This window comes from Euleptes europaea, chromosome 9 (genome assembly GCF_029931775.1).
Source record: "Euleptes europaea isolate rEulEur1 chromosome 9, rEulEur1.hap1, whole genome shotgun sequence".
NCBI lineage: Eukaryota > Metazoa > Chordata > Lepidosauria > Squamata > Sphaerodactylidae > Euleptes > Euleptes europaea.
In genome coordinates, this window is record NC_079320.1 from 52199671 (window position 1) to 52212568 (window position 12898).

Consider the following 12898-nt stretch of genomic DNA (forward strand, 5'->3'; position numbering starts at 1 on the left):
TTTTGTGGTAAGCTTCCGAGTATAGTGGCTACCTCACCTTGCCATAATAAGAAGTGCTGGTCTTCAGGGTTTTTTTCCTAGTTGAGTTTTGTTCTTGCCAGCAGCCAGTTCAGTTCAAGGTTTCTTCTTGATGTAGTTTTATAGTTACAGTAAAGTTATTATCGGTCATGTACCTTTTTCATGGTCTCTTCTTCATACTTAATGCTGACCTGCTCACCTTAGTCTGCCATGTCGCCGTCATCATCTTTTAAGCCATCGATGTGCATGTGCTTTATCAGAAAGGCCTCTGCCCCAAGAAGCTTATAATCTAAAATCTGGCATAGAGAAATGACAAAGGGAGGGAGTTTGGGCTAAGGAGAATCATATGTTCATTTCAGGTACACATGTTTACATTTCAGTTCATCAGGGAAGGAGGGGGTAGCCAAAAACTTGGCTGAAATGCTGGGTGTGAGGCAGGATTTGAATTAGGGTTGCCAGGTTCCTCTTTGCCACTGGCGGGAGATTTTTGGGGTGGAGCCTGAGGAGGGCAGGGTTTGGGGAGGGGAGGGAATTCAATGCCATAGAGTCCAATTGCCAAAGCGGCCATTTTCTCCAGGTGAACTGAGCTCTATCGGCTGGAGATCAGTTGTAATAGCAGGAGATCTCCAGCTAGCACTTGGAGGTTGGCAACCCTAATTTGAATGGCGTCATGAAGGTGTTCTGGGAGGCAGTTCCAGGCATAAACAAGGGGGAAAGTGAACAGGAGAGCTTTTGAGTGGCTGCAGAGAAACAGGTAGGGTTGCCAGGTCCCTCTTTGCTACCGGCGGGAGGTTTTTGGGGCGGAGTCTGAGGAGGGAGGGTAGGACTTCAATGCCATAGAGTCCAATTGCCAAAGCGGCCATTTTCTCCAGGGGAACTGATCTCTATCGGCTGGAGATCCGTTGAAATAGCATATCTCCTCTTACTACCTGGTGGTTGGCAACCCTAGAAGCAGGAGGAGCAGAGGTCATCAGCAGGGATGCATCAAGATAGGAGAGTGGAGAAGTATGAGTGGGAGGACAGGGCCATGAAGGGCTTTGAAGGTGAGCGCGAGGAGTTTGTGCTGGATTCAGGAGTGGATCACAACACCGGGATTTAAGGAGAGGTGTTGCATGATCAGAGTTACAAGAGTGGTGAATTATTTTGGCAGCAGGACCTGGATCAGAGAAGGGAGTCGGAGCTCTGCAACACCAGCATACCTCATTGCTTTGCACTTCCAGAAAGGAATGGGAAGATCCCTGCAGTGGGCCATAACCAAGTACACCAACCATAAACTTTTTCCCCCCTAGAATGTATCAAATTTTCACTGCCTGAATCACCGGCTGTTCTGAGAGGGTGATGGCAAAACTCAATTCCTTGCCAGATACAAGGCCTGTCCTGTAAATTTTGTAACAGCCCTTATCTTGCAGCATTAGTCATGGCAATGGTCTGTTTAACTTGGCCTCTGCAGAATGCCTGTCTGGGAAGATCTGTCTATTTAAAGTTTGTGTACACTTGACTGCTATTGGTATGCATGAGTGAATAAACATAATGTGGTGATGTGCCATGGTTTTAAGGTTATACACAGCTAATGCAGAGTACTTACATTGCAGATTACTCCCCCCCCCCCCCATTTTCCAAGGAAGGGCTTGTGAAGAGCTCTTCTGATGATGTTTGATTTATGGCTTGCTTTTTTCCAAACTGAAGCCTCCAAACTAAATTGTGCACTTTTTCTTCCTCCCTGGACTCTTGTAACTGTTATGTGCCATTTTTCAAGCTCTACATTCAGCAGTTTCTCTGCAACTGACCCAGACCACATGGGCAAAACCCATTTTTCAAAGAGACCCATTCTAAAACAGTGTTTGTAATGCACTGTTGATGGCACTTTGCCTTGTATCCTTTGCTCCTTTCTTGTGGTGGGTCAGTTTTGTTTCCATTTGACTGTTGTTACGTTGGCATAACCAAGCTGTTCTTCATTATATACACACGGGATTTGCTGGCCTGCCATTTCTTGGCCTTTTGCCACGTTCCAGATGTGGAGAGTCATGGCAGTGCAGTCTACATAGGCGAGGTTCAGGCATAACGGGATCTCAAGGATGAGCCTTTCTCTCTTCCCTGGCTGTGATATATAAATATGGTTTAGTGTTACATCTAAACTATCACTAACAGTGAAGAGCTCCAACCTGGTAAGTATATGTGTCCTGCCTCACAGTATAGATATCTACAAAACAGTTCATGCAACAGTGTACAAAAATGCATTAAATGTAATAAATCATATAAAAGAAGGAGCCACTACAGGTGAAAGAAACAGCAATTCAACAACATCAGATTACAATTTAAGACTTTCAATTTTTTGAGCGCAATAATGATGTATCAAACTAGATTCTCAGATATTTTCAGTGTAGACGGCACAATCTGATGGATGTTAGATCTTCACTCTGATTAATTTTAAGCAAATATTGCCAGCAGGAGTTAAGAATATTCAACAGTATTAAACAAGACAAGAAATACTAACTCTATTAAAGTAGTTAACCTGAAGGGCATGTTTCCCCTCATTCATGGTATTAACTGTTCCTTTTCCAATGCCAAAAAGCAGTGAGCTGTTCATTAATATTCAGTGTATTTTTTAAACAACAATTATCTGCATAAAGGAATCACAAATTCCTACAGCTAGTCACATAAATCAACACACTGACATGAATATTAATTCTCAACAAAAAATGCTTCAGAGGCAGGAGCACCCAAAGAACTTACTTCCCGTGGAAAATATCACAATTATTTCTTAATATGCAGCCCTTGTGTGTGTTTTCACATAATTGCAGGATTTTATTTATTTCCAGGTTATATATGAGTCACAACTAAATTAGAGAGAGCTACAATAATATAAACAAATAAGAACCCACATAGACACACATAAAAAGGCCAGTAGTAATACACCTTCACAGCCAGTAGAACAAATGCAATCTGTGAAGAAGAAAAACAGAGCTACTGTGTAACCACTAAACAACAACTCTTGCCTGAATGATAGTAAAATTAGTGCCTTGCTGTCTTGGAGAAGGTATTCCAAATTGCCACGGTCCCAAATTGATCTTCTTCGAAGATGGAGGCACTTCAAATAGGAACTCTGAATTAACCATCAGGCTGGGCCATATGGGGGCGTTTCTTCAAGCTCCTAAGGCTTTTTTGGCTGGTAGTGCAGGACATTCTTCTGTACCATCCCCCCTCCCCAAATGTATGGGTGCTACATTGCAAGAGTTTGCTTCATTTAAATAGGACTTGTGCATCCTTATGTTGCCCCAGTTGATCAGAAGGTAACTATCTTCAAGGACTTGAAGGGCTGTAATATAGAGGATGGTGCCAAGTTGTTTTCTGTTGCCCCAGAAGGTCGGACCAGAACCAACGGGTTAAAATTAAATCAGAAGAATTTTCTGACAGTTAGAGCGGTTCCTCAGTGGAACAGGCTTCCTCGGGAGGTGGTAAGCTCTCCTTCCCTGGAGGTTTTTAAGCAGAGGCTAGATGTCCATCTGTCAGCAATGCTGATTCTATGAACTTGGGCAGTTCATGGGAGGAGGGGTATCTTGGCCATCTTCTGGGCACTGGGTGTGTGTGGGGGAGGTAGTTGTGAGTTTCTTGCATTGTGCAGGGGGTTGGACTAGATGACCCTGGTGGTCCCTTCCAACTCTATGATTCTATGATTCTTGAAAGCGTTCACTGTCACAAGAAGGAATGAGAGAGCTTGTGCTAATTATGATAGAACTGGCCAGTCTGGAGTGGAAGGTTTGGTTGGTCTTTCTATCTGCAGAATGTAATAGTTTGCTTTGCAGGAAAAATGTTTTTTTTTCCCTTTTTCTTTTAAGAATGAGAGTTTATTTTGCTGATAATAAAGAGCAAGCTACTGTATTACTACCACATTTACACATGTTCTAGTCCACAACTGTCAAGACTACATAATTAATATACGATGCTCCATTTACAGGGCAGTTATTTAAGCCAAGTTTTTATAGCTGTCAGCTCCACTGTATGATAAACGCTGTATATTCATACCATTGTAAATATTTATATGCAAGATATATAGGAAAAGGTGTGAGCGTGTACTAAAAAAAACCCTTCAACAGCATCTGGCAGATTGAGTCAAATTCTGGACTTCCCAGCTGCAATAGACAGCACATAAACAAGTCAGTCAGATGCATCTTCCAGTAAAGACCACACAAGGATGAAGCTGATCTTTGCTTTGATAAGGGCTTTACTTAAGGAGGTAGCGTTGCCACAACGGAGTAGCTGTTATAGTCCCTGTACTCGTAGCTCCTTTGGGGTGGCGGAGCCTGTGTTTCATCTATCAGCCACAACTAGTCTTTCAGAAGTCCAACGTAGCTATAGTTACACATGCTCTAGTGGCTTCCAGATTAGATTACACTTGGGCACAGAACTGCCTTTGAAAAGTTCTAAAAAAACCCCACCTTGGTCAAAAAGCAGCCGGGCCATTTTTGATGAGATCTAACTTGTTTGACCTGGATGTCCCAGGCTAGCCTGATCTCGTCAGATCTCAGAAACTATGCAGGGCCAGCCCTGGTTAGTATTTGGATGGGAGACCACCAAGGAATACCAGGGTTGTTGTGCAGAGTAAGGCACTGGCAAACCACCTCTGTTAGTCTCTTGCCATGAAAACCCCAAAAGGGGTTGCCATAAGTTGGCTGCAACTTGAAGGCACTTTACACAACTTGTTTGAGCATATGATCCCTGTAATACTATGTCTCTTTTGGCTTCCAGTTTGTTTCTGAACCCAATTCAAGATGCTGGCTGTTGATTTTTGTAAGCTTTTTCAAATGGCTTTGGTGGAGAGAGTGGGACTGCAATGATTAAACTAAATAAACTTCAAAACCCTAAAGGTTTGAGACTGGGATGATGGAAAGACCACCTTCTCAAGAATGATCCTACAGTATTGCATTTAAATTGGGTCAAAGATTATGCTTGGTTTGGGTGGTTAATTCGTTTGGGCTCTTGTGTTCTTTATCACTGTCTAATTTTATGCTATTGTAATCCTGTGTTGCTGCTAAAAGTTTACTGTCATCTTGGAAGGAGGGAGGGTTTTGACATGGCGTTGTTTGTGACCCGATGTCTGTTTTAAGTGGCTTTTATATGCCAGTGGTTAGCAGCTTCAAGGGGCCTTTGTGATGAGAAAGCAAAATATTTTTATGAACAATTGTATATAACATTTATTTGTTTACTTCATCTATACCCACCTTTTTCCCCAGTGGGGACCCAAAGTGCCTTGAATCATTCTCTTCTTCTCCATTTTATCCTCCTAACAACCCTGTGAGGTAGGTAAGAGTTGGTTTTTATATGCCGACTTTCTCTACCACTGAAGGGAGACTCAAACCAGCTTACAACCACCTTCCCTTCCCCTCCCCACAACAGACACCCTGTGAGGTGGGTGGGGCTGACAGAGTGTGACTAGCCCAAGGTTACCCAGCTGGCTTCGTGTGTACGAGTTAGATTGGGACTGTGTGACTGGCCCAAGGTCACCCAGTGAGTTCCATGGCAGAGGAGAGATTTGAACCTGGGCCTCTCAGATCCTAGTCATAAAGAGGTTGTGTGAAGACCTTAGGTGAATATTACAGCCTTACCCACTCTTAACACACGCTTATTTGGGAAAATGTGCCATTGAAACTCAGAGGAGTTTTCTGTTGAATAAACAAGCTTAGATTGTAATATGTGGGAGACCAAACTGAACCAGGAAGCCCTGAGTTCATATCTCACCTCCGCCTTAAGCATGCTATTTGGCTCAATCCAACCAGCTTTTTTGCACAGTCTTACCCAGTACCCTTCCTTATGACACTCCCCTCCCATGGGGCTTTTGTCCATGCAGATCCCATGATGCCCAGCATAGCGTTTTTTGGTGGACCTTCTCCCTTATTCACCAGTGGAAAAGCTGGTTGGGTCCATGTGGGAAAGCTACTTGTGGTACCCATGGGTGCCAAGGCACGTGCTGACACCTTTTCTGGTGCCCAAGTATTTTTAGAAAGCGGGCAGGGCCAGGTGGGGCTTTTGCTGAGCAAGGCTTCTGATTGACCATTGGTGATTGATTGGCTGTGCAGATTTTTAAAAGGTCCCCTGTGTGGCTGGGGCCACCACCTGCAGAAGCCATTTTGTGGCAGCCATTTTGTGGTTGTGTCAGGATTCCAAAAGTGTCCCCAGGTTAGGCGTGTCAGGTCCCTCTTTGCCACCGGCAGGAGGTTTTTGGGGCGGACCCTGAAGAGGGTGAGGTTTGGGGAGGGGAGGGGCTTCAATGCCATACAGTCCAATTGCCAAAGCGGCCATTTTCTCCAAGCGAACTGATCTCTATTGGCTGGAGATCAGTTGTAATAGCAGATCTCCAGCTAGTATCTGGAAGTTGGCAGCCCTACCCCAGGCTCAAAAAGGTTGGGCCCCCTACTTTACAGGGTAGAAAACTGGTCAGCAGATCGATGTTCCCCAAGTCTAGTTTCTCTTCCCCTGGTCTTAGCCCCCCCACCCCAGCTTTGGGACAAGGAAGAAGGGCAGCTGGGCTCAGGGGATACATATCTGAAGGCACAGATCCCCTGAGGCTAATTTCCTGGAAGTTCCAGGCTGGACAAAAAGTAAATGACAAGCTGCCTGTTTCCCTTCAGCCTAACAGCAAGCCCTGATGACCAAAGGTTATTACGGTATGCCTGTGCACTAGGATCCCATAGCATCATGAAGGTAACCTGGATGCATAGCATCATGAAGGTAACCTGGATGCATAGCTATCATTCTCTGATAGTTTGGGGACTTTTTAAAGATATTTTTTTTTTTTAAGAAGGATATCTTCATGATACCCTGTGTGGCCCCATTTAGGAACCTGACATGCAAACTTGAGGTATCCAGGATAGAAATTGGGGGGTAATGATAGTAGCAACAATAATGAAACATACTCACCTTAGGTTTTTTTTGTTCTTGGCTCCATTGTGGACTAGGTGATAGGTAACCTGTCTTCCTGCATGTGTCTGTTATGAGGATTAAACAGGGTTAAGGTTAAGATGCTGTCAAACTAGTATGTAGGGAGGTATCTTGATATATGTGCTCAGCCTTAGAAGGGAAAGAGGGATCAATTTTAATCCTTGCTTAGGGAAACAACCTTCAATAAATCACTGGAAGTTGCCTGAAAAGTACCAGATGCTTCCAAATTAGAATGTGGATAAGAGTCTTCCTTGAAACAAAACAACAATGTGGTACTGTACAGAACTGTAACTAAGGTATATGAAAATAGCATAGCACCATCTGTTGCCAAATACTTTAATTGTGTTATCTTTGTGCCAATCCCATCTCTGTGGCATCTTTTCAGACATTTGACAATTTGATATGGATCAGTGAGAAATGATCCTGTTTAACTTCAAAGGAATTACTTTGTGTGTGTGTGTGTGTGTTGTGTTCTGACATGTTTTCTTTTTCCGTGACGGGGTTTTATTTACTTTCTGGCAATCCATAGAATTCACAAGGTTAAACCCATGCCAAAACATTATCATCCCAAGAAAGCAGAGAACAAGTTTTCCTGGAACTTTAGATTATAAAAGAGGAAATTACTGCCTTTGGTATTCTAGCACATAGGTATTCATATTTAATTGTTTTGCATATAATTTATTCTTACTGGTTCCCTATGTTTTTATTGTATGGTGGATTTGCATAAAAGATCCTGTTCATACATAGTTAGATTAAGAGCCTGGAAGGATATAATATGTCCACTCTCTATCCATAGTTAGAAGATAGGCAATACGACACAAAAATATGGTCCCTTCCCAAGCATATATTATGCACCAATTCTCCCTGCTTTCCTTCAATACAGGTATTACTCAGTTGCTGCTTCAACTCAAGCTTGCACACTATTTTATTATATGTTTATTCTGTCCTTCAACAAAGGAGTGGAAGAAAAAAGGAGGGGAATAAAACTCAACCTAAAAACAAAAGCTGGGTACCCAAGATTGGGTGAAAGGAAAATATATATAAGTCTATGTATAAATACTGAAAGTATAATTTATTAGAAGCGCTATATAAAAGTTAAAATTATTTAAAAGCATTAAAATAGCACAATGGCATTTCCTGAGGTTGATAACTATAACCACATACCAAACGCGTTTCGGCCTATGGGGCCTTCATCAGTGGTTAATTAAAACCCTTTGTAAATCTGCACACATTTACAGAAATACATTAATGAATACAAATACAAACAATACAAACTCAACAATACAAACCCTACAAATACAAACAATTCAAACCCAACCAGGCATGTGTATATGTTGTATATCTCAATTACTCAAACATCTGGTATAATAGGTTCTTGTTGTAATACTGGTTAGTATAAGTCTCTCAAATACTATGTGTGCAGATATCAACCTAGAAAAGCAGTGAGGTAGGCTACCTTGAGAGATAGTCAGAACCCCAAGAATAGTCAGTAAGCTTAACCATGGCTGAGTAGAGAATGGAACCTGGGTCGCCTCAGTCCTAATCTATGCACAACACTCCATTGACTCTTTCTAACTTTAAACCTCTCCAACTAGTTTTACCCCCTGGTTTCAAACTCTGGTTAAGATAGGGACCCTGGTTCAGTTGATGTAACTCTGTTAGTGCTGTAGAAGGAAGGGCAGGGAGAATTTATACATGAGGGAATGAGTTAGAGAGAAAAGATGTATATGATCCCACATCTTGTTCCCAAACCGTTAACAGGTAGAGGTTAGGAATGGTATTCCTGCAGAGAGCCAAGTAGGTATTTCTCTCTATTCTCTCCCTTCCCCAGAACAACAACAGCAAAAAAGTAAAAATTAGCTTTCTTCTAACTAGATTTCTCTGTTTTATATATACAGGGACCCTTTAAGACTTCAGCAGCTGCAGAACCAAATCCGCCTGGAAAAAGAAACCAGTCAGTGTTCTCATCAGCAGCAAGTTGGTGTCTACCAGAGCCTGCCCTCATCGCCATCGTTCCCCCCTCCGCCTTCATTCCAAGAACTCGAATCCAGCCACTCCATCGCTCCTCCTGGGCAAATGAGCGTTCTCAACTCTCATTCTGCTCCCGCCATGCAGCCCTCCAGCTCCTTCAACTATGCCCGTCCTAAGCAGTTCATTGCCGCCCAGAACATCAGCCCTGCGTCAAGCTACATGACTCCTTCATCTGGATCTTCCACCTCCAGCCTCCCGTCCCCGATGTCTCCCACTGCTTCTCAGAAACAGTTCGGCAGAACATCCGTCCCCCCTTTCTCTCAGCCTTTTGCTCCTGAAGGGGAGTACCCCTGGTCTCCTTCTTCCCCTTCCCCTCCACCGCCACCTCCCCCTGTTTTTAGTCCAACGGCCACCTTTTCGGTGGCTGATTCCTTCCCGCTGCCACCACCTCCTCCACCTCCTCTCCCAGCCTCTGTTCCATCGCCCTCCCGCAGTCTTTCTCCCACGTCTAGGTTTTCCAGCTCCAGCCAGTCCCCAGCAGCCTTCCTTAGTTCCATGCTGCCATCTCAGCCGCCCCCTGTCGCAGTCAATGCACTGGGACTTCCGAAAGGCGTCACACCTCCGTAAGTAGAAACAGTTGAACTTCTCAAACATTACTGCTGTCTCTTCTTTTCACTTTCAGTAGTGTAGCTTTTCAGGCACACCATGTCTAAATTAGACAGGACATGAGAGATCCATTATTAGAATTGTTCACTGTTTCCCCCCACCCCCACCCCCTTCAAGCTAATTAGCAGCTATATTTTTAAAAAGCCAGGAAAGGATTGGTGGTGGAAGTAGTATTTTAGCATTTCCTCCTGTGTCTCTTCAGTGATTTAAATCACTCTTTCAAGTTGCAGTTAGGGGGTTACCGTACTTTGTATCCCCAGCGATGTATTAAGAGTTTGAAAATGTTATAAAAAACATCGCTTTGAAAGGGTTTTTGGATACCACGGCTTATAAATGGTTGGAAGGCGTCTTCACAGCTAAAGGAGCCAAACAAAGTGTGAACAGTATTTTTTATAACGTTTTCAAACTCTTAATACATTGGTGGGAATACATAGAAAGTGCGAAAAAGTGTTTTTTATAACATGTTCAAACTCTTAATACATTGCTGGGAATATAAGTACGGTAACAGCCTTGGTTCTACAGGAGGAAAAAAGCTCTGTGTTATCTTCAATTGTAGGTTATCTTCAATTGTAGCTAAATGTTTGATGATTAGGTGCCAGTCGGAGATGTTTGTGTTTTGGTTATGAGCCATGTGTATTCCACAAGTATACAGGACTTGGCTTTAGCATCTGAGCACCTATTTTTATAAAGAAAGCATGTGGGCAGTGGCTGGTGAAATTTTATAAGACTTAAACCACAGAAACATCTACATAACTCCAAATTGTAACCCTTACTGTGGTTTGTTCAAGGCCTGGCTGGATTGCTGCCCTTCCATCTTGCTTTCCGCAACTGCAAAATGGAAGAATAATGACTCTCCTCACAGGTTTAATGTGTTTGTAAACAAGACTCTAAAAGTAACACACTCTGCATTTAATGTGCTATATTAATAATGACAGTATTTCAGATGCAAATGACAGAAAAGGTCTCTAGTATATTTTCCTGAGAATGTGTGGACAGAGGGGACAATGCTAGAGATTTAGATGCACAAAAAAGAACTGATCAGTACATAATTCTTTACTCGGCTAGAATGAAATAGTATTTTGGAACATGCTAGAAAGTCAGCATAGTTCAGTTGACCTTTACATTGGCAGTAGATTCTCATTCCACTTTTACAGAACAAAGGATGTTTAGAAAATTAGAATATCTTGTATCCAAAGGTTATTTACAGTCTTGGTAAAGGTTTTCAAGCATGTTGACAGGTGACGTTCTTCAGGTCCACTGGGTTTGTGTATTTGTTGCAGTGCCTCTCTTGGTTATTGCACAAAGAACGGCTGCAAATTAACAGAGCAGCACTGAAGTTCAGGTGCAGACTTAAGCAGTGCCAGTACCCAGTGTGGTGTAGTGGTTAGGAGCAGTGGACTCTAATCTGGAGAACCGGGTTTGATTCCCCACTCCTCCACATGAGCAGCGGACTCTTATCTGGTGAACCGGGTTGGTTTCCCCACACCTACACATGAAGCCTTGGGCTAGTCACAGTTCTCTTTGAGCTCTCTGTCTCACCTACCTCACAAGGTGTCTGTTGTGGGGAGAGGAAGGGAAGGAGATTGTAAGCCGGTTTGATTCTGCTTAAAAGGTAGAGGAAATCAGCATATAAAAAGCAACTCTTCTTCTTCATTGTCCTTAAGTACCCTGTGAAACATGGCCACTGAAGAACTGTGAAGAAAGCATAAATGCCTCCAGTTATTCCTGGAGCCATTACAGCTTCGGTTCCTTGTTTTCTTTAGGGTTGCTTCATCTGATATAGTCCCTAAACAGGCTGCTTAGAAGTCACTGCTTGGCAACAGCCCCTCACTAAAACCCTGTTCACAAGTTACAGAGAATGTACCGTATTTTCCGGCGTACAAGACGACTGGGCGTATAAGACGACCACCCATTTTTACAGTTAAAATATAGAGTTTGGGATTGTCCCGAGTCCGCGGCCTGGGGCCAGCCCTCGGGACTGCGCCCCAACCCCGCGGCCACCCCCGGTCCTCCTGGGGCGGGGAAGAAGAGGGGGACGGGGGTGAGAGTAAGGGCCCTCGAGAAGGGTGAGGCTAAAGGCAAGGGGAGGACTGAGCCGACGGCCCGTGGAGGGCGGGGCTAAAGGAGGGTTTGGAGGGGAGGGAAGCCCATAAGGACAGAAGCTGAAGCGGAGGCCGGGGAGGAAAGGGGGCATGTTGGGTGTGCTAGGCGGCAGCCAAAACACCCTGTGCCGGGAGAAGAGAGTGGCCACCCCAGCCCCGGCCAGCCAGCCGCATGCCTGCCTTGCGCTGCCGCTGGAGCACAGCCGAGCACTTCCCTCCGTGCACCCCGGCGCACCTGGCTCCGACTCCGAGCTGGGCAGTGAGTGCCCTCGCCGGGCTCGCCTCCCCTCCCTCCTCTGCCGGACATGGACAGAGCGGAGGCGGCTCCCCAGGCAGATTCTCCAGTCCGGCTCGGAATTCAGCATCCGGCGTATAAGATGACACCCGGCGTATAAGACGACCCCCGACTTTTGAGAAGATTTTCCTGGGTTAAAAAGTAGTCTTATACGCCAGAAAATACAGTATATACAATCTCTTGATTTTTTCTTTACCTCTGTGTTGCGTAATTCTCATGTTGCATTCAGTGCATGTACAGCTGAACATGTGATTGAAACCCCAGGTTCATTCATAAAGTGAACTCATTTTGGCTCTTTCTTACAAACAGATATATGCCTATGCATACAGGATGTACGTGCATTCACTGTAACATGTGAGCAGGGCTTCTGATTCTCATTGTGCGTACTTGTTCACCAGTTGAATAGGCCCCTCTACATGGTATAGTTCTCTAGGCCACCATTAAATGTATCTTGCCATGCTTTGCACTTTTAACTCTCCTTTTTGCCACTGATCCTCATTGCAGTTAGTCTTTGCCATAATTTTGTAAAATTGAGTCAAATGGTTAGCAGGTCTTCTCCAGCCTTCAACGGTTACTAAGCTGCAGTTGACCCATTTCTCTGTGATTAGTAGAAGGGATTGATTAACATAAAATGTAGAAATGCCTAGCTATCCAAGGGAAATTGCCTTTTGCAGGCAACACATAGGGAGAAACTATGTATCACAGAACCCATGTTTCCCGATCCACATGTTAAACTCATCATATTGGGTGGGTTGGACAGGGTGCTTAACCATTCCTGTGCTCAATTAAAAATTCTGCCCCCCATTTTAATTGTTAGTCCCCCAGTTCAGCTTTGAGATACCCAGTGTAAGGAAAACAGTGAAAGCTTGGAGATTTGCAAGAGAGAATAAGCCAGAATGGAAGCGTTGAA

The 12898-nt window shown here is 44.0% G+C and overlaps 1 protein-coding gene across 2 annotated transcripts in view; it reads left to right on the forward strand.

Annotated features, from left to right (window-relative positions):
- Positions 1-12898, forward strand: part of LOC130482484 (palladin-like) — an 81075-nt gene that overhangs the window by 27333 nt on the left and 40844 nt on the right. For both annotated transcript variants that reach the window (XM_056855218.1, XM_056855219.1), the window contains exon 2: positions 8853-9548. In XM_056855218.1, coding sequence (XP_056711196.1) covers positions 9031-9548 — 518 coding nt within the window. In that variant the 5' untranslated portion in view covers positions 8853-9030. The remainder of the gene's footprint in view (positions 1-8852; positions 9549-12898) is intronic.